At 58.2% G+C, this 26,487-nt stretch overlaps 1 protein-coding gene across 1 annotated transcript in view; it reads left to right on the forward strand.

The window, feature by feature from the left end:
- The first annotated feature begins 3,256 nt into the window (after positions 1–3,256).
- The window catches only part of SLC9A3R2 (SLC9A3 regulator 2), a 29,806-nt gene continuing 6,575 nt past the window's right edge, over positions 3,257–26,487 (forward strand). The window contains exons 1-3 of the mRNA XM_027897267.1: positions 3,257–3,538; positions 7,537–7,794; positions 25,811–25,987. Coding sequence (XP_027753068.1) covers positions 3,329–3,538; positions 7,537–7,794; positions 25,811–25,987 — 645 coding nt within the window. The 5' untranslated portion in view covers positions 3,257–3,328. The remainder of the gene's footprint in view (positions 3,539–7,536; positions 7,795–25,810; positions 25,988–26,487) is intronic.

Below are 26,487 nucleotides of genomic sequence, written 5' to 3' on the forward strand. Positions count from 1 at the left end.
GTGGAGCAGGGGGTGGAGAAACACCAGTGCTGATGGGGAGGAGGAGGCTGGGAGGGAGGAAGGGCATGTCCCTGCCAGCTGCTCCCAGGGCTGAGGTGGAAGTGGTGCCTCCCAGAAGCCAGGGGGTGTCCAGCAGTGCCCAGCCTGTTCCTCACCCTTGGCAAAACTCCCATCTCTGAGCAGGATGAGCACAAGGGAGAGACCCCCATTCCAGGAGGGATCTGGGAGAAGGGGAACAGAGAAGCCACAAGGTCTGCCCAAAGCCATCCAAGAGGCACAGTGTGGGGCCACAGGTGGGACACAGAGCCCTGGAGTCTTGGAAAGGTGTGTCCTCTCTGGCAGAAGAGGCCCAATGCAAAACCTGCCATTCCTTTGGAAGCAGCAGCACAGCCCATTGACTGTCATCGACCATCCTCCTCCTCAGAGAGCTCCTCACCCTTCCACTGCCTCAGGAACAAGCCAGACTCAGCAGGCTTGGGGGAACAGCTGAGGTTTTCACAGTTTTTGAATCAAGATGGACTTTGTGGGCTCCCCAGATCCCCTCTCTGACACACCAGGGAGCCCGAAGGGTGACTCTGACATCTGTAACTGTGAAAGTCCTCGCAGCATCTGCATTTTGCACTAGTGATGCCACAGGATCAGGCCTAAAGCAAGCAGGTGTAGCTCTCTGTCCCTGCTCAGCCAAGTGCAGGGAAGGAACAGGAAGCAGATGTCAACCAAAAAGAGATCCAAACCCTTCCCAGCCAGTGAGCTCACAGAGCCCTGAACTTCCTCCACCTCCAGGCCAGCCCAGCCCAGACTTAAATACGTACCCAAATCAGAACCCACAGAAATGTAAATGGGAAAATGTTGCCTGCTGGATTTAAGCAGGGCTTTGTTATTCCAGAGTGCAGGAGCCTTCCTGTGCTCTCTCCTTTTTTTTTTTTTTTTTTTTTCTACAAGACACGGATGGGAAATGGCAGGATGGGGAGAACCAAAGGGATTTTCTACCATGGGAGGATGCACCTTTGCACAACGTGTTTTCATGTAATTTCCAGCTCCTTCTCCATCAGCTGCAGTGAAAAAAATGCATCATTTTCCTGCTTCCACGTCCATGCCAAAGGATGCACCCAGGACAGGCAGGACAGCTCAGAGCTGGGCACCAGAGCACAGCCCCCAAAGGAGAGGCATTGTGAAAAAAATGCTCCATTTTAGATTTTAGGCTCACAGGGTGTGTGACCATGAGCAGGCAAAAATCCAGTGCTGAGTCAGGGCTCTACCAAGTCCCTTATGTTCCCTACAAGAAATCGATGGCTTTTTTTGGGGAAAAAAATGCCTTTTGGGGACACTGAGGTTGAAAAAAAATCAATAAATCCAAGTCACGCTTGAGAAAATTCTTGTGCTCAAAAAAAAAAAAGGGCATTTTTTTAAAAATTCAAACAACACTTTTCCCCCTTTTTTGAAATATTTTCTCCTTTTTCTTTTATTTTACAACCTCCCAGCTCTTTTTAAAAGACATTCAAAAGGGTTAAAAGCTTCAGTCTGACCACCCAAAGGATTTTTCTCCACCGTGTTTTTATTGTGCTGAATCAAAAGAAAAACTTTTTGGTTCAAATAAACTTGAAACAATTCCTTCTCCTCCCCCGCTCCCTCCAGTTTTTTTTTTTGGTTTAGCCAGTGAGTGGAAAAATCAATTATTCGCACTCCTCTAGCCCGATAAAAAGCTTCAGGACTCCACAAAGAGGCTCGAGGGAGCACTTGTGTCGTACAGCAAATAAAGCAGGCTCGGAGCTTCTCAGCTCTCCAGCCTCTTCTCCTGTCACCCAGGGGTTTGTGCTGAGATCAGAGCTCCTGTGGCACCACAGGGAGCAAAGGAGCCTCTGTGGGACCAAAGCATCCTCCTTGGGGAGACATCACCTCCCTGGTGGGACCTGCTCTTAAAACATCCTCCTCTGTGAGACATCACGTCCTCCCTGGTGGGTCCAAAACATCCTCCTTGGTGGGTCCAAAACATCCTCCTTGGGGAGGCATCACATCCTCCCTGGTGGGACCAGAGCACCCTGTCTGGTGGGACCTCCTCATGGCCACAAACTGCAGCTGGAGCTGGAGCTGAGCCCACTCTTGGCTGAGGGTGACAGACACCCGAAGGGACAGCACCCTGTCCCCACAGGGGCCATGCCCCCCACACAGCCACACCAGGCTCTCTTCTCATCTGCAGTGCCCAAATGGCCACGTTGCCTTCAGGGAATGAGGTGGGAAGAGCTGACAGAGATAAATAACGTCATGATTTTTCAGGGTAGACTCTCCAACCATCCTTTTGGTTCAAGAGTCTTTCTTTTCAAGAGCGACTTTATGTATAACTGCAGTAGAGGTAGGTTTTTTTTAAGCAAACGACAGATTAAAAGTGAATCAATATTCTTTCCTGGAGTCTTTTATTTACAGCCTCCAGCTGGCTGCAGTGTTTGCTTCGGCTCTATAAAATCTGCTAGGAAAGCTGTTGAGGAAGGAGAAACACCGCAGAGAAGGGCCAGGAAACCTGTGGCAAAGGACTGTGACATGCAGTGCCAACACCGGGAGAGCTGATCTGGCTCGTGTCCTCCTTGTGACAGATTTCAAAGAAATGAAGACCAGAAACGCAAAAAGGTGAAGACGTTTCACCAAAACAAGCTCATTCCGGGTGAAACCTGGATGGCCTCTCCAAGGGGCAGCTGGGATGGAGTGTGAGCCTTTTCCCACCAGGAATCATCAAATCCTGGAATGGTTGGGGTTCGAAGAGACCTTAAAACCCATCGAGTCCCCCTTCCACTATCCCAGGTTGCTCCAAGCTCTGTCCAAGCCGGTGCTGGACACTTCTAGGGATGGGGCAGCCACAGCTTCTCTGGGCAACCTGACCACAGGGACCCAAGCACACGGCTCAGCTGCTGGAAGGATTCTGGCCCGGGGGTTCCACCAGCTGCTGATGCCGGTGCCAATTGCGTCGCCGATGCCGATGTCGGTGCCGATTCCCCGTCCCGGCTCCGCCCGCCCCGTCCCGTCCCGTCCCTGGCAGCGGCTCCGCCCCGTCCCCTCCCGGCCCGGCCCCGTCCCCGCCCGCCGCGCTCCCGGAGCCGCGGGTAGCGCAGCATGGCCGAGCTGCGCATCGCCCCGGCCCCGGCTCCTGCCCCCGCTCCTGCCCCGCTCCCAGCGCCGGCCGCAGCCGCAGCCCCGGCCCCAGTGCCAGCCCCGTCCCCATCCCCATCCCCGGCCCCGGCCCCGGTCCCGACCCGCCCCTCGGCGCCCGCCCCGGGCCGCCCATAAAAGCGGCCCCGCGCCCGCCTCCTCTCCCGCCGCCGCCGCTCCGCCGCCGGCCATGGCCAAGGACCAGCTGAAGCCGCGGCTGTGCCGAATGCTGAAGGGGGAGAGCGGCTACGGCTTCCACCTGCACGGCGAGAAGGGCAAGAGCGGCCAGTTCATCCGCAAAGTGGAGCCCGGCTCGCCCGCCGAGGCCGCGGGGCTGCGCGCCGGGGACCGCGTCGTGGAGGTGAACGGGCTCAACGTGGAGCAGGAGACACATCACCAGGTGAGGGCAGGGAACGGGGTGGGGGGAACGGGGGGGACAACGGGGGCAGCCACCGCGGCACCCCGGGCGGAGCGCCCCGGCTCCGGCCGCCCCGCCGGCTCGGCTCTGCCCGGCTCCAGCCTCCCCGCAGCGGGCTAAAGGGGGGTTTTCGCCCAAAATATCTCTGCTGGGGCACCCCTGCTCCGGGCAGTGCTGGTGGGTGCAGAGATGGGGTGGGTGACCCCCCCCAGATCCTGTCCTGGGTGCCGGGGGCTTTGTGTGCCCCGGGACGGTCGGTTCCCCGGGCGGGCAGTGGGCGGTGCGGTGTCTCCCTGCTGGGGACAGGCTGTTGTAATCGTGTCAAGGTGGGAAAGCCGAAGGTGTTTGGGGCTGGGCAGGGCTCCGCCGCGTTATGCAATCTGTGGTGGAAAGGAATGGGGAGACCCGGGCTTTATTTCCGGCTCTGCTGTGGGTTTTCTTGGCTGCTTTGGGCGAGCCGCTCGTGCTTGTGCAGCCCGGAGTGTACGAGGATGCCTTAAAATCTCCTGATAGAGCTCTGCAGATGTTCAGCAGTTTTGCTGGCCGGAGTGTGATAGGGCTCGGAGGGGAGTCGTGGCTGTTCCTGCCCACGGCTGTGGCCGGGGGGGTCCAAGGGAGCTGTTTCTCAGCTCTCCAACAGAAGCTGTTTCAGGCTGTGTCATTTTCTGCTTATAAAAACTGCAACTTGTGTTTGTCGAACAGTTTCATCTAAACAAACAGGCGGTGAGGTTCGAGCAGCTCCAGTCCACAGGGCACTCTCGGAGCCTGGCAGGGGCACAGTTTGCCTCGTGGCTCGTGGGGCTCTGCGGGGTTTAGTGCTTTAGTAACTCAAAACACATGGTGAGCCCTGCTGCCAGCGCTGCACTGGGGCAGAGCAGGGGTGTGCCTTGGCCCTGCAGAGTTTTGGAGGGTTGTGGCTTCCCAGCTTCACCCACCAACGTGTGGATGTTGATGTGCTGAAGGCGAGGCCGAGCCTTCGAGGTGTCTCCAGTAAAGCCTCGTGGATTCCTTTCCATGAGCTTGATGGGTTTTGGTGGCCAATTGAGCTTGTTTTGATGATCTGAGCCAGGTCTGTGAAAGTTAATGTTTGTCCTGAACGTGATTTCAAACCCCTTGAAGGAGGATCCCCATCTTTGATCTGGCTGGGCAGGAAGGAGAGCTGTGTTCCTGTGGTGCCTTGGAAGCCATCAGGACTCCCTGCTGGAGCTGGGCTGCTGGGGATGGGCGATAGCAGAGCTGGGACAGCAGCTGTGCCTTTGAAACGTGCTGGGGCTGCCCAGTGGGTTGAGTGAAATGGCAGAAATTTCTTTCATCCATGTTTTGCTGCTGGAGGCCGGATGGAGCCCTGGCCCTCTCAGAGGCAGGAGGGAGCCGTGGTGCTCGTGGATGCAGGATGGAGCCCTGGCGCTCACTCCCTATTGCAGAGCGGTGATTGGGATGGGGTGTCCCATCCAGGGTGTTGAAGAGCTCAGTGCTGTGCTGTGCTCCTGCTGCCACAGCGTTGGGACCTACGAGCATGCAAGTGGTGGGAGCAGGAGCAGCCCTGCCTGCTCTGGGAATCACCCTTTCTGCTGCCTCAATACCACAAGAACCTCTTCCTTCCCCCAAAACTACCCATCACTGATGGACCATGGGAAGGGTGATGCTGTGCCGGGTCACACACCAGCTCCTGCCCATGGCTTGGAGCATCTGGTTCACCGAGGCCTCTCCTTGCGCTGCTCCTTCCCCAACCTTGAATAAGTAACACTTCTCCGCGCGCATCGGGACGGAGCCCGCAGCAAACAAGGCCTTGCTGTTTGGGTGTAACTGTGTTTCCAGCTGAAGCTGGCAGCATTTGTGCCTTTGTTCTCTGTTTTTTTTTTTTTTTTCCTGGCCTTACCCAAGGAGCGAAGGCAGAACGTGTTCTCGGGGCGTTTCATGTCTTGGATGCAAAATCACCTCCCGGCTCCCGGGTTCCTCGCGCCGGCGGCAGCGCGGGCACGGGGCAGAGCTGCGGCTCCTGCCCTCCTGCCGTGCCCGGAGCAAGGCAAGCCTGCCAGTCCCTGCGGAGCCTGGCACCATGGAACAGGGCACAGGCACCTCTGCCGGAGCTGCTCCCCGTGGCGTTGTGAGTCCCCTTCCTGGGCGGCTGTTGTTTGGCAAGGGTGGAAGGGCCCCGGCCGGCTCTGCCGGGCTGGTGCCGGTGTCGCCAGGGGTGAAAGTCTGTTTGGGTGGAGCTGCGGAAATCATGGGGCTGGGACCGGTGCTGAGAAGGTCCCGAGGCGCCAGATGCGCAGGGGAGGCTGCGGCGTGTCCAGAAGCGCCGTGGGCTCGGGGCTGGGAACATGGCTCGGAAGCGGGTACGGTGCTGGGCAGGACCTTGTCGGGGCCCCGCTGCTGCTTTGCCTCCCACCTCACTACCCTGTCCCCAGAGAGACTTGCTGCCTGGGGGGCTCGTCACAGAAAGCCCCTTCTGCTGCTGGCGAGGGGTTGCTCTGTGCCACTCTCCGTCCCTGCCTGGCTCAGCCCTGGTGCTCGAGGGACTCGGGAAACGCTTGCTCCATCTGCTCCATCGCTGCTCTCGCCGTGGCTGTTGGGGAGCTCGGTGCTGGGTGATCCTGGCACAGCTCCCCACTGGGTTTGGGACCCTTCTGTGGTGCCTCTGAGTGTCGTTGGGGTCTGTGGGACCGCTGTGATTCCCTGCCTGGAGCACCCAAACTGTGGGGTCTGGAGGGTGTCGCTGCGCAGGACCAGCGCGTTCCCCATCTGTGTCTCTGCTGCCGCGTGTTGGCTGCTGCCGCCAGGTCCCCTCTGGGAGAAGTGTCCCTGCGCAGGCATCGCCGGTGTCGGCAGCACCGTGTGATGTCAGATGTAAATGGATCTGAACGGGAGCAGATGGATTTTCTGGGGCCTGACGGATTAGCACCGTTCGGGTGGGAGCCCCGGGCAGCGGCACGCGGAGCTGCAGTGGATGGCTTGGTTCAGGACAAGCAGCCTTGTCTGCAGCCTATAAATTTCTTGGGGGTTGGTTGTTTTTTTTTTCCTCCTTTGCAGATACGGGCTCTGTTGACCTTGAGTGGAGCTTGCAGGGAGTAAATAAACGCTGGCTAATTGCGCATTAGGCTCGTTTGTCGCTCTAACCTTGGCGGTTGTGGCGTGTCTGGCTGATGTGACCTAGATCAGAGCAGGGGCCCTGCAAGGAGCCCAGTGCTGCTTTTGGGGGGTCCCCAGCATGTGTGGGGTGTTCAGGGCCACCCCGTGGCTGGGGGTGGTGGCTGAGCAGCGCTGGCAGCAATACCCCCCCTCCTCCTCCTCGGGATGAAGGCCTGTGCAGGGAGGAGGTGCCCTCAGCGGCTGCCAGCAGGGAGTCTGGAGGTGGTTTCCCTTTACTCTGCTCCTGTGGATGTCCCGGATTTTCCCTGTTTCCATCTCAGCCCATGCTGGTGGGATCTACGCCCCTGCCTGGCTGTGGGATCAGCTCCTCCCGGCTCTCCCCACCGAGCTGGCACCACAAGTGCCTGTTGGAGCCTCTGCCAGTCACCGATCTGTTCGGAGGAGCCAGGCAGAGCAGGACAATGTCCCCATTCAACGTGTCTGGAGCTGGATCCTGGCGAGGATGGGCCCATCTCCTGCTCCCAGCACTGTCTTCCCTTATCTCTGCTGGTCCCTGGCACAGATTGGGGGTGGATGCATGAATTGGGCTGTTTCCTTCCTAAAACCACCCAGGGTCGGGGTGGGTGATCTCTGCTGCTGTGTGGCTGCAGGGAGCGTGCTGAAAGAGCCACCACCATCATCACCCAGGGCTGCAGGCTCCATCCTGGGCGTCTCCCAAAGCTGTGCTTGGCCCTTCTCCCCCATCACTGATGGGGGAAGCGACAGCAAACCCTCACCCACCCCGGAGCTGCAGGAGGGTGGGAGAGAGCTGATGGGCCCTTGGGTCCAGCTCCTGCCACCCCCGAGGCTCCCCCGTGTTCCTGCTCAGCTGTTCCCCTCCTCCCCAGGTTGTGCAGCGCATCAAGGCCGTGGAGACGGAGACGCGCCTGCTGGTGGTGGACAAGGAGACGGACGAGTACCTGTGCAGCCTGCGCCTGACCTGCACCGAGGACATGGTGCACAACGGGATCCTGCTCAGCTCCGGCGGCCCGCCCTCCAAACCCCTGGGCAGCGACAACGGCGAGGTGTGGAAGCCGCAGCTGGACGTGAGCGGGGGCAGCCTGCAGCGACACTCCCACAGCTTCTCCTCGCACGGCAGCAGGAAGGTGAGGGCACAGCGGGCGCTGTGGGGAGCGGGGTGTGAGCCCCCCACGGGAATACCTTCCTCCTTGTCCCATCAGACTAAAACCTCCCGTGCGTAGCTGTCGGCCTGGGGACCCTGCCGTGTCCCGAGCTGCGCTTTGGGCTCCTGTGCTCTTGCTCCAGGCAGTGTTGGGGGCTGCACGGCTCCCTCCCCCTTCCCTGCCCCCTGGGATTGTCAGCCCTGGGGATCAGTGACCCTTTGGTGTCCCAGCCTGGACCTTGCCTGCCCCCAGGACAGGCGGCTCGAAGCAGGGACGTGGCAAAGCTGTGGCTCGTGAATGAGCTTCTCTCTCCTCCATTATTTGCAGGAGGGAGGGAACGTGTTCTCAGCTTTTTTGCTGAAATAGGAAGGAAATTAGCTCTTTTTAAGTGGCCTGGATCTGGACCGTGCCTTTTATTGGTAAACTCCTTTCCAAGGGGGGAAAGAATTCGGGATGGAAAATGTCCAGTTTCCACGGCTGCCGGGGCTGGCGGGGACGGCGCAGGCTTGCGCTGTGCAGATAGCAGGGCTCGCTCCAGGCTGCCCCTGCTCCAGGTGGGAACGTGACAGGAGCTGTGTGGGCATTGCAGGGCTGAGCTGGTGACTCCAGCTCTGCTCCACAACCACGTGTCCCCTTCCCTTCCGTGTCCCTGCTCTGTGCTGCCAGGCAGGAACACTGGTGCTCAGTGGCCTCCTCCAGCATGGAGCTGCCAGGGGTGTCCCCCTCCTCCTCCTCATCTTCCTCCTCCTCCCTGAGGGCCTTGCAGGGGCTGCCCAGTCTCTGTCCCCTCAGAGCAGGACTGGGGACTGAGTGCTGGTCCCCTTGGGCTGCTGGAAGGAGATCAGTGGGAAGGTCAGGAAAGCATCATGTCCCTCCATGCAGAAATGTCCCTGTGCAGATAAGGGGTGATGCTGGTTATGAGGCACATGAATCCCAGTGAGAAAAAAGGGGTCTCACCTCTGGTTCTTCCCTCTGGAGCTGTTTGGGATCTTGCAGAGGAGGATTGCCCTTCCCTGGCAGGGCAGGATTGGAGGCAGTATTTGATTTTTGTATGTGCTGCATCATTTGAAGCTGTCGGAAGGTCTGTGTGATGACGATGGGTGTGTTTGCCCCGGGGATTGGTGCACCCCTGGGATGGCTGGTGGGAGAGCAGACGTTCCCAAGGTGGGGATGTGCTGTGCATGGTTGGGGGTGGCTTTCCAAACTGGGGATTTCCTCTCCTGCCTGTGTTTCATGTGCTGGTCAGGATCCAAGAGCGTGTTCTGACGGGAAGTCAGGCTGGGGAACAGGACGGTCCTTTCCGGCCTTTGGATTTTGGCTCCTCCAAGGAGAGGGTGGGACAGGGAGAGCTGAGCAGGGCTGGGTGTGAGTGGGGAGAAGCCCCCATGTCCCCCTCAGAGGGACTGGGGGCTTGGTGGGGGCTTTGCCTGGGCATTCAGTGCTTGATGCGCCGGAGACGGAGCTGATTTTGGCAGAGCCTGAGCTGGACAAAGGGCGGTGACTCCAGCAGTGACGTCCCCTGTGTGGGGTTGGGGACGGGACTGCTGAGCTTGCCAGGCACTCTCAGAGCCTCGGGTCAGCAGCTGGTTTGCTCCTGCCTTGGCAGCCTTTGGGAGAGCTGGGCCCTGCCAGCCCCCCTGGCCAAGGTCACTCGTCTGTGCTGCAGTTTGTGACACCAGTGGGAGCTCAGGGCTGGCTGGAGCAGCAGGACCTGCCCCTGCTCCTGTGCTTTGCAGTCCTGCTCGCTTCAAGGTGGTAAAACCTGCTCCAGGCTCTTGGTCTTGGGGGATGTGTCCCTCCTACTGCGTGCCAAAGCTGCTGGAGGCCAGGGGATGGTGGACAGAGGGTGGCTGACCCAGTCTCTGCTGTGCTGTCCTTCCATGGGGCAGTTTGAGCCCCATCCTAATCCAGCAGATCACAGGCACTGGGCTGTGCAGCTCCTGAGTGTGGGAGGACTTTAGGAGATCTCAGCCCCTGCAGTGGGGCTGTGGCAGCTGGGATACAGTCAGAGATTTATCCCCAGCCCGATTTAGGGCTTTTGTGAGCTTCCCTGGAGGCGTTTAGTGAAGGAGGAGAAAAGGCAGCTCCCTCCCCCCTGCAGACCTGTGGCCCCAGCCTGCCCCTGTGGGAACCCTGGCCGATGCTCCAGGCTGCTCCCAGGGAGCTGCATTTTTGTGAGCACATTTGTTTATATAAAGGCTGGAGTTTTCCTGGATTTGGGGCCGGGTTGTTCAGGGCAGCCCGAAGCAACAACGAGCAACTGAAACAAAAAGAGGAGGGAAGTCTGGCACCCAGGATGGCTGCCAGGGTGGGCAGCGGGAGGTGATGGAGCAGGGAGAGTGGGCACAGCTCTACCAGCCCCCCCCATGCTGTCCCAGACTGATTTCCCAAGAGGGGTGACCCCTCCCAAGCTCTGCCCTGGGTGGGGAAGTCACTGTGCACCCCAGCAGGGACCTGGTGCCCAGGACCTCGTGCTCCAGGAACCCGGTGATGCCATGAATAATTCAGCACCTATTTCCAATCCTGCTGCCTGCCCCGGGCACAGGTTGGCAGGGCTGGCAGCCCGTGGCTGCCCCTGTCACAGCTCTGCATGGCTGTGGTGGCACAGGGAGCTGGGGCTGCCTTGCCCGTCCCTGCTGTGCCCGTCCCCGTGTCTGCTGGGCTGGGAGGGGTTTGGGGGTTTGCCTGGTCACTGCCTGTCCCATGCTGTGCCCCCTGGCAGGGCACATGTCCCCATGCCATGTCCTCCCCTGTCTCCAACATGTTCTTGTGGCCCTGGGACTGTTTCCTGGCTCTGCCCTGACAGCTTCCAGCACCCCTGGCAGGTCCAGGGGTGGGGAGCAGGAGGGTCCCAGAATGGCAGGGGCTGCTCCAGGTGCCTGGTGTGAGCTGCTTTAATGGCAGAGGTGCCTTTGGGCAGCGGTGGCTGTTAATGAAATGCTAAATGTGAACAGCAGGTGAGCTGCGGGGCTGGCACTGAGCGGTGCTGCCAGCGCTCACCTGGGTGCTGCTGGTCACTCCAGAGGTGTCTGTGGTGGGCAGGGGCCACGGCCCAGGGCTGGCAGCACCATCACAGGCAGCTGTGGCTCCTCTGTCCCGTTCCTGCTGGGCACTGGGAGGGACGTGCCATCACTGGGACTCCCGTTAGAGCCACACAGGCTGTGTGAGACACATTTGGGCTGTCCCTGGGACTTGCTGCCTCGCTGCTTTCTGCAGGTGTGTTTATAGGAGAAATAAGAACAACAGCAAAGCCACCAAAAGGCACTTGGGGTCATGCCATTCCCTTCCATCGGGGCTCTGGTCACGCTGCAGAGGGTGGGCGTGCAAAGGGACCTTCACAACCTTTACAAAGGGTAAACTCCTCCAAAGTTTATCCTCTGGAGAACAAGCCCACGTCTTGTATCTGCCGGATTTAAGCCTGTTGAGTCTGGGAATTTTAATGGGGGGGAATTAACGGCTGGTTGTTGATTGTCCCCTGCTCAGGGAGGGACGGTGTCACCTTAGGATTGCTGCTGGCAGGAACGGGTGTCCCTCGGGTGCCACGGGGTTGTGGCAGCTCCTGTGTGCCCTGGCTTGAGGTGCTGCTCGGTGGCCAGGTGCCTGTTGGGGCCAGGTGTGGGGTCAGCACTGACATTGGGGCCGTAAATATTTACCCTTCTCTTTGGGTCAGGAATAAGAGCTTTTCTCTGCAAATAAACCCCTGGTGTTGTGATGTCTCCTGCTGGAGCGCTGCAAGGGGGAGTAACTCGGGACAGATGTTTTTGGAGCGCTTTGCCAGCTCAGTTGAGGCCCAAAATTTAGGGCTTGTAGAATAACCACAAAGATGTAATAAAACCAAACATGAGCAGAAATGTCTGCAGCAATTATGCAATTTTAAAAAAAAATAAATAAATAAGTGAGGGGATGGTTTGAATTAAAGCACTTCCCTGCAGCATCCTATACTGAGCCCATGGCAGGCTCAGACCTGCGGGAGGGGGTGATGGGGAGGATGGCAAAGCTTATCCCTGGCACAGCCTGGGTGAGGTTCCTGCTGTGGGGAAACCCTCCGGCACGGAGCCCAGGGCTCTGTGTCTGCATCCTGGCATTCCCTGCCCTTCCCACAGCAGCTATTTCTGTGGAATCTGAGGGCCTGGAAGGGCAGAGCTGAAGGGAGGCTGTGTGTGCCCATCAGGGCAGGGATTGTGTCACTGTGAGCTCTGCCTTTCTTTGCTGAAAAAGAAACTCTGCAAACTGTTCCTGCACCCCCGGTGTGGGGCTGCTCTGGGTGCTGTTCCCAGCTGAGGACATGGGGTGGGATGGGTGTGCAAGGGAAGATGCCTGTGGGGAGCTGGGGGCAGGACGGTGGGGTCTGGAGACCCCCTGCCTCCCCCCAGAGAATGGCATTGCAGGGGGCACTCACTCCTGGAGGGGTCTCTGCTATGGGAGCTCAGCCAAGGAGCAGCAGAGGGATCTGTTGCTTTTGGGGTTGTGCTTCAATCCCAAACCCGGGGCAGCAGCTGGGCCGAGCCTGGGGAAGGTGGTGCTGACCCCGCTGCATTATTGATGTGCTGGGCTCTGGCATCGGGCTCTGGCATCGAGTGTCACGGGCTGGGCTGGGCTGGGCTGGGGGTGGGCTCTGGAGCAGCTCCAGCTCAGCACCTTGGGAGTGGAGGCTGGGGCACGGTGGCAGCCGGAGAGGCTTTGGCTTGGGATGAGCAGCGTGTGCTGGGCATCGCCACAGCTCTTGGAGGAGGTGCTGGCAGGGATCTGAGCCTTGTCCTGCTGGATACAATCCAGATTCGAGACGAGACACTCACCCACGGGCTGGTGAGGTGACTGAACCAGGGTGTTGCTTGGCAGGGTCAGCCCTGGCTTTCCCCCCACCCCCAGGTCCCGCACACTCGCATCTTCCCGGTGCTGTGGGAAGGGGTTTGGGATGCAAAGCACTTCCTTTTGTGTGGACTGTGGCCGTGTCCCATCCCCCAGACGCTCTGGAGCCGTGGGTGGGCTGTGGGGAGGGATGGGGCTGAGCAGGCATCCCCAGCCCGTGCAGGCTCAGTGAGGGCAGTGAGTGCGGGGAAGGGGCTGCTCTGGGGGTTATTTTCGTGCCGAGGCAGTGCAGGAAGCCCCTCCCGGGGAGGAGAGCATCCACCCCGCGGCAGAAACTTCCTCCGCCGGGATATTTTTAGTGGAACACAAAGCGGGTGGGAGGCAAGAGGCAGATTAGCATCGGGAGGAGCTGTGCCCTGCCAAGAGCCTTTGTTCCCGGAGCCACACGCTCCCAAGGGACACCCAGTCCTTTGAGGGGCAGTGGGGTCACCCCTGGGACCCCCTCACCCCTGGGAGGGGGGCAGGAGTGGGCGCTGATCCCACCCCAGTACCCGGCTGCAGGCGGGGACGCTGCTGACACCCAGGGATGCTGCGTGTGGTCCAGCTGGTGCTGATCCCTCCTGCATCCCCGAGTAATCAAAAACTTTCCCTCAAAACGATTGGAAAACTGATATTAAGTGGGAGCCGTTGGAAGCGCAGCTCGCTCCGGCCCCCTCTGCCCGCAGGGATTGGCTCCAGCAGCTTTGTTCAATAACAGCCCCGCTCACGAGTGGGCTCCTCGCCAGCTGTCGATGGTTCTGTTCAATAGGAGGACTATTAAATGGTTTCAAATAAATTAAAAACCTTCTGGCAGCGCCAGGGCCTTGCTCGTGTGCCCTGGCAGCTGCACAGAGCCCCCGCTGTGCCTCTCCTCCATCCCTTGGAGCTTCTCCAGCCTGGTCAGGCTCGTGGTCTTGTCATGGTGGAGGAAACCTTAAAACAATATTGGGTTTGGGTTTTCTTTTTGGATTCCCTGTTTATTCCCAAGACCCAAGTGAGCTGTGGAGGAGGGGACACGCTGCGTGTTCCCAGCTGTTTAGCCAGGGCTGTCCTGGTGCTGCTGTGCAGCGTGGCTGGATAAATCATCTCCAGGAGTTTGGTCCCAGACCCGGCGGTGCAGCAGGTCTGGGTGAATCCCACCTCCTCCTACCCAGCCCCTGGATGTGGGGCTGCTCCCACCTGGATAGAAGGTGCTGTAGTTTCAGTGTTGCTCGTGGAGATTGGAAACCGAGGGAGTAAAGATGCTGTGTGCTGGAGGGGGGCCAGGGCTTCCAGCTGCTGACCAGGTACACCTGACTTCCAAACAAGGTTTTAAGGAGCTCCTTTTAATCCATGAAACACCATCTGCTTCCAGCCCTGACATGTGGCATCACCTCTGTGAGCTTCGTTCCTGCCCTCTGGGAGACCAAGGCTGTGAGGTGGAAGGATGTGCCCAGCACTGTGAAGGGCTCAGAGTGTAAATGAAGGTCTGTTTTGAGCTAGTTTTGTCTCCCAGACCTTGGCTCTGTCTATAGATACAGAGATTTTACAGGCAGTGGTGTGATATGAGAGAAAAAGTCAAACTCCTAGTCAGTAAAGGGTTTCTCCAAATCCACAGGTTTATTCCTTTAAATAAGGAATTAAACCCCTGGTTGCTGACATAATTATTTCTGGCAGGATCCATGTTGTAATTTAATTTCATTACAGCTTTTGCCTGGACCCTTGAGTGTTTTGGTTCCGTTGCTGCGTTCAGGCCGTATCCAGACGTGGAGCTGGATTTTGTTGGCTCAGTGTCTCTCTTTTTTGCAGGAGTTTGTTTCCAGGTACAATATCCTGGTGGTGGATGTTTGTTAGTTGGTGAGTGTGTGAAAGCCAAAGTGAAAATCAGTTTTATGAGCAAGGGCAAGGTAAGAAAGACGGTTCCCTGGAGGTGCTGGTGCTGTGGAAGTGTGAGGGGGCTGCTCTGTGGGCACAGAATCCTGGAATGGTTTGGGTTGAAAGCTCATCTCGTTCCACGGGAACTCTCCCTCAGGAGAGTCTCCAGCTGTCCCCCTGTGCTGCCAGGGATGTTTGAGGAAGGAGTAGGACAGGGAGCAGCACTGAGTGGGTGTCCAAGTGCCATCCTGGGCCCCTCCATCCCCGTCTGCTGGAAGTGGGGTCGCTGCCTCCACAGCCAGAGCTCCGCTGCTCACCCCTGCACTGTGTGATTAAACCCTCTTATGGAATTACAGGGACTAATCCCGTTAAAGACACGAGCAGCACAAAAGGTGGTGGGAGGGCTAATCCCTCTGCTCCAGCCTTGGCAGGCTGAGCTCCCACCCCTGGGAATTGCCCCTGGGAATGTGGCCGTACCAGCACTGGAGCTGCATTCCCTGGGGGATGATGCTCTGCCCTGGGGCAGGGCTCCAGGGGCTCTTCCCGCTTCCTGACAGCTCCTGCCTCACCCTGTCCAGCACGGGGCTGGCTCTCACTCACCCCTGCCGGGCTTGCAGTCCCTCATGAGCAGCCAGAGGCCACCCCAGGTAAATCAGTTAATTCTGGCCTTGGGGTTGTTCATGGTTAGCAGGATTTAATTAAGACAAGCCCTAATTAGTTCTAAGCGGGTGAGTAGTCAGTCGGCTTTGCCTGGAAGAGTTCCCTGCTCTCGTCTGGCAGCTGTGAACGAGCTCAGGGCTCTGCTGGAATGGGAGACCCTGTACCGTGCTGGAACGTGGGCGTAAAAATCGCCTTGGTGGGGTTTTGCCGGGTGCCCAAATCCACCTTTTGGTTTTGCAAGCGCCGTTCTGGGGCTGTTCCTGCTTTCCCGTGGCTCTCTGCTCCCCGTCAGCCCTTCCCATGGGCAAGGATCTCCCCGAGCTCCCAGCTGGCACCGGGCTGTGCCCGGCACTGCACACCCGCCTGCACCCCGGGTTTATCAGGCGGAGCAGCCGGAGCCCAGCGCTGGCTCTGGGGTTATCACTGGAGATCCTCCCTGGGGACACACCGTGTTCCCCAAACCCCTTATCTGCCCCGGCCCTCTTGGGCTGGAGATAAGCACCAGCCCCTCTCCAGGAGCAGCAGCTGGAGGGTGCTTGGCTCTCGGGCAAGGGGCATCCCCTGTGGCTGCCTCGTTTTTAAGGATTTGGGTTTGAAGTAGGTAATTTTTGGAGCTGAGCATCAGAGTGGAGCGAGCCCTGGTGTTCCCTGATTGCGTCAGGGCTCGGTTTGGTGCCGTGTTTCCCAGCAGTGCCGTGGGATGGAGCGGGTGCCAGCGTTGTGCAATGGGGGCTGTGGCAGCAGGGTTGAGTTTTGGAGGGGGAGGTGGAGGAGAGCCCCAGCAGAGCCAGAGGCTCTGGGTGCTGTGTCCAGGTCAGCAGATTTTGTGCAAAAGCTTTGGCTTGTGGGTTTTTCGGGAGAAGGGAGTAGTTTGTGTGTCAGGCTGAGGGCTGGGACCGAGGCTCCTCGCCCCTCCTGCTTTTTTGGAAAATTGCACCCCTAGATGTTTTATTGCAGGATTTCTAGAGACAAAAGGCCTTACATTTGGTTGACCCCGAGCGCGGGTGCCACAGCGCTGGCTTTGCTTTCGGTGCAAGGAATGCAGAGGATGTTTGGAGCCCTCCCCCTGCCCCATTTCCTCCAGCGAGCTGTGCTGCCCAGCCAAGACAAATATTGGGAGTAAACTATTGAACTTCCCTGGTCCCAGCACTCACAGAGCAGCGCCTGTTCTCCCCCTTCCTGGGCAGGGGCCGGGCTGGGGGGGTGCAGATGTGTCCTGCTCCTGCCGCTGCGCCCCTCGCTCCAAGGTGGGCTCGGTGGCAGAGCTGGAGGAGAAAACCAGCCCCAAAGGGACAGTACGATGGCTTGTGCCATCCTTCCCACCCTGCACGTGCTTAATTGGGCTTTGCAAGGCTGAGTGTAGCCCCCATGACCTCTTCTTCCAGGGTGGGGGGGACCAGGAGCCGTGTCCTTGCTGGCCCTTTCCATGTTAGATATCTCAACTAACAGCCAGCTTTCTGCAGGGCAGTAGGATTGCACCCCATCCCCAAAAACCAGGCTTTCAGGGCAGGTTCTCTCTGGGTCTGAACAGTTGGTGCTGGTCCTGGTGGGCTCTGGAGTTGGGTTCATGGTCCTGTGATGGTGCCCCAAGTCCCACAGCCTTGGCACGGGTGAAAGCCAGAACTTCAGAGTCTGAGCAGCCTCAGCCCTTGGGAAAATACCTTCCCTTCCCCGTGAGCCCCACCTGTGACAGGGTGCAGAGTGTTCTCAGGGGTGGGAGGGTGCTCCCCACGGTGCCCAGTGCGTGGCACGAGCCCCCACCACCTCCAGGGGGATTTCCCTCGGCACCCCCGGGCCCAGCGAGTGCTGTGGGAGCTCAAAGCTGTAGGACTGGATTCCTGCTCGTGACCGGGGTCACTGAAGGCGAGGAATGGGGCCAGCACCAGTGGGTGTTTGGTGATTGCTCAAGGCTTGGCCCTGCAGACAGCAGGGGAGTCCAAAGGGCAGGTGGTGGTACCCGGCCCTGGCACAGCCCCCGGCTGGGAGCCACAGTGAACTCGGGTGTGGGCTCTGCCCTGAGCTGGAGGCTCCGTTTGGGATCCATCACCTGTCCTTGGAGCAGTGCTGAGCACGTGGAGATGAGCTGCTGAGTCTGTGTTTTGGGGTGTTGTGGAGCTGGACAGGGGATGTGAGCTCTGTGCTGCAGCACAGCCCCTGTGGGGAGAGGGAGCTCTGTGGGATCAGGGAAGCTCATTGCCAGCATCTCCCTCTGCCTTCCCATTGTCCATAGCAATCCCTCTTCTTGCCTGGGGGTTCATGGGGAGCGTGGGAAGGACTTTTCCCCCTGTTCCAGCAGCTTGAACTCTGCACAGTGACCGATGCTCCTTTCCCTCCCACCCACTGGAAAACAGGTCCCTCTGGATCTGATGAGATCCCTTTGAATCTAGGGTGGGCATCCCATCCCATGTTCCTCCCGTTGGACAAATGCCAGCGTGCCAGGACCCGTGCTGCTGCCCCACACTGTGCTGATCCCTCTGGAGCAGAGGAGCTCGCTGGTATCCCAGCTGTGTGTCCCCTTGGCAGACCGTGCTGGAAAAGCTGTCTCTCTCAATGCAAACACGTGCACGTGGCGGTTTCGGTCTCCTCCAGCCTCCCTCCCTCCCTCCTCCCAGTCTCTCCCTGGGCCGGGCCAGCTGCTCCCTGCTCCAGCCAAGCCTGTGCTGCTGTTCCTGGCTCCAGCCCTGCCCGGGGGGAAGAGCGTGGGTGCCTTCGCTGTCTGAGTCTGCTCAAACGCCAGCAAAGAGGGGAAAAAATGCTGCTCCCCGCAGCTTGTGGCTGAGAAACTCCCCAGCTGTGGGATTGCCAGGGAACGGGCAGGACAGCTCGGTTGGAGTCATTGCTGCTGGGGGGATCAGCTGGACCCCACAGAGCTGGTGTTCCCACAGTGGGGATGTGCCTGGCGGAGTCTCACCTGGGGTTGTCCCCATTGGGGACACGTGGCCCTGAGCAGGGCATGGCCTGGCCACAGCCCCCTCTCCTGAGAGGCCCCTTTGTGCTCAGGGATTTCCATAATGCTCGGGTTCAGTGCCTGGGATTTCGGAGAGGGGCAAATCCAGGCTTACCCCTCGCCTTAGGGCAGCAGCAGCAAAGGTCAAGCTCTGATTTCTTTGGCAGAGGATTGTTTGGAGGTGAAGCCCTGATGGGATCTGTGAGGGAGCTGCTGTTCCCATCACCCTGTGGGGGCCAGGGTGGGAGTGGGGCCACCCCCCAGGCAGCCCAGCCTGGCAGGCACTGTCCCCCTGGGCTGGACACTGGGCATCCTCCCCACCCTCCACATCCTTCCTGCTCTTATTTTCTTCTGCCTGGCGGTTTGTTGGGATAACAACCCTTTGGTTGTGCCCGGGGCACAGCTCTGGCAGGGTGCTGCCACAGCTGCCCCCCATCCCAGGGGATTTGCCTCCCACAGCACCTAGAAAGGACTGGGCTAGGTGGGCTTGGGATGACCTGGACACTCTGGTGTAGGGCACAGCAAGGTGCAAACCCCTTCTTGCTGCTGCTGCAGCGCTGGGCATGGTGAAGGACCTCAGTAATTTTTTGTGACTGATTCTGCACCACCCTGGAAGGGGCTGTGGGTCACTAGTGACCCACACCGTCCCCTCTGCTGTGTCCAAAAGGGCTACAGGGCTCAGGGCAGGTGTCCCTGGGTCCAGTGGGTCCCTACTGAGGCTCAGGACCCACTGTGGGCATCATCCTTTCCCTCCAGGGCTGGGAGGGGTTTGCATTTTTTGGTGGACCCTTCTCCTCCTCACAGGGATTGTTGGGCTGAGGGCAGAGCAGGGACCTGGTGTCACCCTGACCAGCCTGACTTGGTGTTCCTGCCCATCACAGCAACCCCAGCAGGGCCTGGAGACTCCCTGAAATCTCCAAATTACCCCCTGAGCTGCAGCTTGGCCCTGGGTCCTGCTGGGAGCCGTGGCTGGACATGTTCCACTGCTAATTGGAATCACCCTCCTGCCATCCCCGCTCGTTCCCTTTGTGCTGCCTCTTGGCAGAGAAAGCTGCAGGATCCAAAGGCTGGGATGCATCCAAAGGGTGTTGGGTGTGTGTGCTGGTGCAGCCCCCCAGGCTGGGGGAGCAGCGCTGGGAAAACGGCACAAATCTGTGTCTGCCGCCCTTAAAAATAATACACAGTTATTTTCTTTTGATGCTTCTATCACTCAAACCCAGCTGGAGCAATTCAAATAATTGGAGCAATTTGAATAATGGAAGAGATTTTAATAAGCTACAGCAGCCCAGAGCTGTGCTGGGGATGGGCAGGCGAAGTGCCTGGTGCTGACATGGGGCTGTGACACGGTGGCACAGTTCGTGCCATCACCATCAGGACCCTGCAACACCCCCCTCTCCTCCTGGTGATATTTGAGGTAACTCTGCTGGCTTTAGGCTCTGGAAAAAGCTATTTGGAGGCAGCTCAGCTGTGTTTGTGCCCATCCTCTTCTCTTGGGGCAGCGATGACTTTGGACACTCCACGGGCCCCATTGGTCCCTGGGAGCACCCAAAACTTTCTCCTGGCTGTAGGGATGTGGGGGGTGGCAGCACTCCTGCCTGGGAGATGCTGGGAAGAAGGAATTTACACAGAAGGAGTGTCCCTGGGCTGTCAGGTCTGCATTGGAGGAACGGCGTGGGATTTTCCTCCTTTTACCGCTGGTGTCGGAGCCGAAACACCTCGAGAATGGAGTGGGTGGTAATTAGAGTTGTGACTGTATGAAAATGGAAGCAGGTTGTTTACTTGTCCCGCCTGAGAATTTATTCCTGACCTGGCTGGTGGAAAACCTGTGAATTACCCCCTTTTGCAGGTGCTGGGGGGGTCTCTGGGTGCTGGAGCTGCCACCTTTCTCCCCAGTCCCAGCTCTGGCCCTGCAGGGAAGGGGAACATCTGCTTGTGGTTCGGTGGGCCTGGCGTCCTCCCCAGCCCCGTCTCCCCCTCCCCCTCTGTTATTTATAGCATTTCACCAACATCTGGAGTTTGAGCCGCCCCGGCGCTGGCTGGCTCGGAGCCGGGGATGGAGCCGGGTGAGACTGCGGCCGGGAGGGACAGGGGGAGGGAGGGAGGGAGGGAGGGAGGGAGGGAGGGAATGAGCCCCGAGCCCTTCCCAGGGGAGGGAGAGAATGAGCCCCGAGCCCTTCCCAGCAGCGTGGGGGGGCTGCAGCATCCCGGGGAGGAGCTGAGGACCGTGTGGGGATTGGGGAGCATCCTTGCTCTGCTTTTCCCAGCAGCGGGGATGGGGGCAGAGCTGCAGTGTCCTCACCTCCAGACGGGTTTTGAGGCTCTTTTGACATTTGCTGTCATCTGTCCCCCCCGACTTCCCCAAAGTGTCATCGAGGTCCCCTGGCCCCAGGAGATGCAGGGCTACAATAGCCCCCTTTTTGGTGCTGCTTGAGTGGGAAAACTTGAGTCATTCCTGGGGGAAGGGGAACGAAACCCAGCCCTGCTCGAGCCGGCGGCAGATCCTGGCACGGCAGTGAATGGAGGCAGCGATCCCGCTCTGGCCGTGGCACCATCCCAAAGCTCCCTGTTCTCATGGCAAAGCAGGGCTGTGGGTGCTGCTGGCAGCCACGGGGGGGGCTCCTGCTTCTCCCAGCTTTCCTCACCTCTGCAGTGTAGGGTGACAAACATCTGCTTGAAGTTACATGTGTCCCTAAATCTGAGCGAAGGCAGCAGCCTTTGAGCTTCCAACAAGACTGTGGTGATAATGCTGGCAGTTAAAGCTTGCCCAAGGCTCGGCTCGGCTCCCAGTGTAACCAGTACTGCCAAGGGAGGGTGCCCCTGTCCGAGGGGTGTAAATGGACCTCTTGTTCTGGTGGTGCTGTGGCCCCCAGGCCCCCTTTCCTGGCTCTTTCCAGGCTCCCAGAGTTGCCCCTCTCTCCTCTGCCTGCTGGGGTTTGGATTTGGGTCAGGATCCTGCCCTTCTCCTCCACAACCCCTAAAGGTGGCTGTGAATCCCATCCCTTGGTGGCCACTGCCTGCAGCGGAGAATCCAAAGTGCGGGGGATGGAGAGGCCCCAGCTGGAGGCAGGACAGTGGGAATGGACTCTGAGGCTCTGAGCAGTGTCCCCTGTCCCCCCAGGACATCTCGGTGTCCCGAGGTGGCTCCAAGGCAGGATGGGACCCTGGTGGGTCCCCCAGCCCTGGTGGGTTCTGCTGCAGAGGTTTGGTTTTCAGGGAGTGAAGGAGCCATTTTCTGACCGAAACCACATGGAAAAGGAGAGGAAACGCCACGGGAGCTGACTTAAAAGAAAATATGTTAACAATGTGAATTAGGCAGGAATGCTCCTGCCTGGGTTTTCTCCAGAGGCGGAAGGGTTTGACATGTCGCAGGGCAATCCGGAGCCTGGAGCGCATCCAGGTGCTGCAGTTCCCAACAGGGGCAATTGGAGCCTGTTTGGCTGCCCCCAGGATGTGGCAAAGCCCCTGGGATGGGCACAGAGGGATGGGCTGGTGCCAGGAGCAGGGTGAGGTGGTCCCAGGCAGGACTGAGCCAATTAGGGCCGAGCCCTGATCTCCGGCGGTGACGCTGGGACAGGGTGACCGTCACTGCCAGCACGTGAGCTCGGCTGAGTTTGAGCAAATCCCCGTTCCCCTGGGACACCGTGCACTTCCCTGGGCTGGGAGTGTCCCGTGAGCCTTGGAGGAGATTTTGGGTGACCCTCCCTGTGCTGAGGTGCTCCACGTGGGCCTGCAGGAGCCGCGGGGTGCTGGGACCCACCAGGATCCCGCAGCGGATGGTACCGACCCGGCCTCGGCCGCTAGAGTAGCTGTGTGTGTGTGTCTGTGTGTGTGTGTTGTCCTCCTCCTCCTCCTCCTCTCCTGGAGGACCCAGGAGAGCCAGGTGTCCACCCTGGCACTAGTTTTTATTCCCAGAATAAAACCCTAAAACGTGGCTTTTCAAGGCATTTTAGCCCCTTTTGGGCACGTGTTAGTGGGGCAGAGGGGCTGGAGATGGTGCTGGGACTTGGCCAGCGCTGCCTCTGAGCATCCTGGGTGTGGACAGACCTGCGGCTGTTCCTGCAGCTTTGTGGGCTGGTCTTTGAAAAGCCCTTTTCATCCCCATTCCTGCTGACAGTCGGGCTGTGGAGGGGTGGTGTGAAGGTGCAGGTTGGTTTTGTGGGTTGATGCCCTTTGTGGAAGCAGTGGGATCAGGGCAGGGGGAGCAAGTGGACATCCCCGTCCCCAAACTGGGCCTCAGGGTCTGCAGTGGCAGCGAGCGGGTCTCTGGCACCAGTGACCTCGTGGTGGTGTGTCAGGGAGGGACTTTTGTAGGGGCAGATGGGTTTGGTTGGGTAATGGAGCTCAGGAGGTGAGTTTGTTTCCTTGTGGTGCTGCTGGGAGTGGATTCTGCTTGCACAGAGGCTGGCACAGCTAATTAAGGACGTGGAAACCCCTCGTGAATCGGAGCTGGTGACATTTGTGGTGCCAGCTCCAGGTGTATGGGATGGGAATGGTCCTGGTCACTGCAGGGACCTGCACAAGGGGCTGTGGCATCCTGGTGAGCCTGGTATCTCTGGGGGACCCCACTGAGCTGGGGGTTGTCCCTGAAAGATCCCCAGTAAGCCAAGGGGTGTCCCCAGGTGATCCGAGTGAGCCAAGGGTTGTCCCTGGGGGACCCCAATTCCCATCAACGGTGCTGGAAACTCTGAGGGAAATAAAAAATCAAATGCTGCAAGAGTTGCCATGAGATTGTGAGAGCTGGCAACACCCAACTAGTTGGTTTTTTTTAAATTTTATTGGAACTGTTTCATTGTTATTTAATGTCTTGTTTGTGCATTTTTAAATGGACCAGCTTGAACTGCGCTTCCGAAACCATTTTCCTTTTGAAATGCCGATGGTTTGTCTCAAGCAGCAGCTCCAGGGATGGGGTGGCCGTGCAGCTTATCCAGGCAGTGTTTGTCTAACTCCCCCCTTGGATGGCACAGACAGGGATGCTTGCAGGTGGAGTGTGCCTTGCCATTCCTCCTTAATCCAGTTTATTAAATTAGTGGCCACTGGGAAGATCTGAATTCCTAGGGAAAAAAAAAAAAATTGCTTTATTTTGCAAATTTTTTTTTTTTTCAGGCAAATAGACAAAAAATAGAGTTCGTTTTTTGTTGCTTTATAGTATCCATGTGAATGTAACTTAATCCAAATTGGCTTTCAAGTCCTTGGCGTGTGAAAGGCAGCGGAGCCTCCTCCGGAGCGGGACCGGAGCGTTTGTGCAGGCGGGTTCCTGGGAAGCCCAGATAACGTGCCGCTGTTCCAGGGAACAGCTTTGTGGCAGGGTTTGGGTTTCACAAAGGCCAAATTCCCCCTGGGAGCTTAGGAAATATCTTCCCAGAACACAACCAGGGAAACGTTGGCACGGGCGAAAAAGAAAATAAAGAGCAGAGCTGGCAGGAGAGGCAGCGGCTCCGTGTCGGTGGGGAGGGGGGGTCTGAGCAGGGGGGAAGCGAGGGGAGTGTCAGCGTTTGCTTAATCCCAGAGAGGGGCTTTGCAGAGCTCAGCTCCAAGACCTGTTTTTTCCAGCAGCCAAGGATTGCGTTAGTCGGGAGGTTTAAGAGCCCAGCGAAAGCCCCTGGATCATCTCTGCGGGAGGATAAGCAGTTTTGCCTGAGGATTTCTGCTCACAACAGATGCTGAATTGGGATTATTTTATATATATGTATATATTTTTAAAAATAAGTATCTTGAATTCAATCCAGTTAAGGACCTTAAATTCGAGGTGTTGGGGTGAAAGCAGCACAAGCCCGAGTAGGACACGGCACCGGTCACCGCCCCGGCAGCCAAAGGGATCCTGCAGTGGAGCTTTTCCCAGTGTGGTTTATTTATTGAGTAACTTGATTTCACTGGTGATCCCAGGGGATCCCCAGAGGCAGAGGGACTGACCCTGGTGTGTCCCCAGGGGATCCCCACCCTGGGGCAGCACCTGCAGTGCAGTATTTTTGGGGTGATTTTCTCCGTGATTTTCTCAGCATTTTCACGCTGCTGCCGGAGCTCTGACCCTGTAAAAACAGAGCAAGAGGAAAATGGTTGAAAAAGGTCCTTTTCAAACCTGAATGGGTGATCTCAGGTGCATTTTGGTGATCCCAGCCACGTTCCCCTCGGCTTGTGGCACGTGCCCCCTTGTCCTGCCACTCAGAGCCCCGAGTGTCCTTTAAGGTCGCGCGAATCCGACCCTCTTGGGCCGGTTGAATCATTTCCTGTTTTCTTCAGTTTTTGAAGAACTCAGAGGCAGGCTGGAAATGTTTGCAGATAGGGTGAACCCGCTGCTCTGGGGCCATGGGAAAAGTCCAGGGGTGTTAAATGTGTGGAGGGAGAGGGCGAGGGTGTGGGGCTGCTCCTGGTTTGTGGGGCTGAGGTGTTTGGGAGCCCCATCCTAGTCTGGGTTTTTGCACTGATAATTTTTCCCCTTTAAGAGCTGATCTGGGATTGAGGTGTCAACACCCCAGGGCTGGATTTTGATAAAAAAGTCTTGACAAGTGAATCTCTGTAAAATTCCAGAGCAGTTTGCAGAGGGTCTGAGTGTGCCCTGATGTCTGTGGCGGGCGCTGCTGGTGGTGACCCTTGTGTGTGAGCAGACTCTGGGGAATTTGGTGCCCAGCACCCTTGGGTGGTCAAGGTGCCCCTCCTGCATTAGAGCAAAGCTGTCTGGACACAATCCTGAGTGATGTTCTCTTGGGACCCCTGCTTGAGCAGGGAGGTTGGACTTAGACCACCTCCCATGGTCCCTTTCAACCTGAACCATTCTGTTTGCTGATCATCTTGCATCCCTCTTTCTTCCTGGATGCTGGGATTGAGCTGGTCAGGCTGGTACTGAACCCTGATGCACCTCTGTCCCTCATGGGCATTGAAGCCGTGGCCAAAATTGCCCACAGAAGTGTCTGCCCCATCTCTAGAAGTGTCCAAGGCCAGGCTGGATGGGGCTTGGAGCAACCTGGGTTAGTGGAAGGTGTCCCTGCCCAAGGCAGAGGGTAGAACAAGGTGGGCTTTCAGGTTCTTTCCAACTCAAACCATTCTTTCTTTCTATGAAAATTCCATCCCCCAGCAGGGGGGATCCCCAGGGGTAACCACTCTGTGTGCCCCCACGTTATCCTGCTCTGTAAAATGCCTCTTTGAGGGGATGCAGGAGTTGGGATCAGCCCTGAAGTGACTGAGCCGTGACATTCAGCACAAGCTCAGCCCTCCCGTGCTGGGGGAGCTGTTGGACTTTGGGGTTCGTCACCCCAGACCCCCCCGCTGGGTGGGGATGGCACCCGTGGGAGATGCCAGTGTCACCAGGATCAAGGGCGTGGCGCTGCCTTAAGTAAACAGCTGAGGTTAATCCTGGGTCTGGGTGAGACTCAGCCTTGGATCCTCCCTGCCTGGGGCTCGGCCGCTTCCAGGGGGGGGTCCCGGCGTATGGGTGGGTTTATCTGGGCTGCTCCTGGTGAAGGAAATGCATTTTTTTGTTTTGTTTTAATTTTTCTGGAGTGGTTTTGGACAATTGGTTTTCTAAAATAGACTCAATGAGAGGAAACTCATTTGTTAACCTGTCCCCGTGCAGGGGACGGGAGGCAGATAGGGCACTTCCTCCTTTATTTACGGTCACCTCTGCCTTGGGCGAACCAAACCCATCAGTTAACCCCGTGTCTTGTCCCCCCCCACACCCCCTCCTCTGTTAACCAGGATTTAAACGGGCAGAAGGAGCTGTGCCCACGTCTCTGCCACCTGAAGAAAGGCCCCAATGGCTACGGCTTCAACCTGCACAGCGAGAAGTCCCGGCCGGGGCAGTTCATCCGCTCGGTCGATCCCGACTCTCCGGCTTCCCGAGCGGGGCTGCGGCCCCAGGACCGGCTGGTGGAGGTAATGGGGTGGGACACAACGTGGGTGGGAGGAGGGACAGCAGCAGTGGTGGGACCCTCAGGAAGCCTGAGGCTGAAAGAGAGCCCATCTCATCACCTTTTCCACCAGATCCCCCCGGTATTCCTCTGTAATTCTGCATTGTAGGATGGGGGTGCCCTGGCAGTGGCTTTGTGCTCCCTTTTCTCCTGCCAAGGGGGCATTTGTGAGCACTGAAGTGTAGATGGAATGACAGAACAGAATCGTGGAGTTGTTTAGGCTGGCGAAGTCCTCTAAAACAGTTGAGTCCACCCGTTCCCCAGCACTGCCCAGGCCACCACCGAGCCATGTCCCCAGGATGTGCCATCGACTGAGCCACGGCCCTCGCTGCTGCTTCAGAGACAGAGTGGGATTAGCGCTCCTGGAGGAGTGTGAGTTGGGAAAATACCCAGACCAAAGCACTCCCCTGCTTTCCAGCCCCGTGGGTAATTATTCCCCAGCCAGTGGGAGCTGCTGCCTCTTCC

The sequence above is a fragment of the Empidonax traillii genome, unplaced genomic scaffold (assembly GCF_003031625.1).
Source record: "Empidonax traillii isolate 1590-97213 ecotype Southwest subspecies unplaced genomic scaffold, ASM303162v1 scaffold534:size827195, whole genome shotgun sequence".
Classification (NCBI taxonomy): Eukaryota; Metazoa; Chordata; class Aves; order Passeriformes; family Tyrannidae; genus Empidonax; species Empidonax traillii.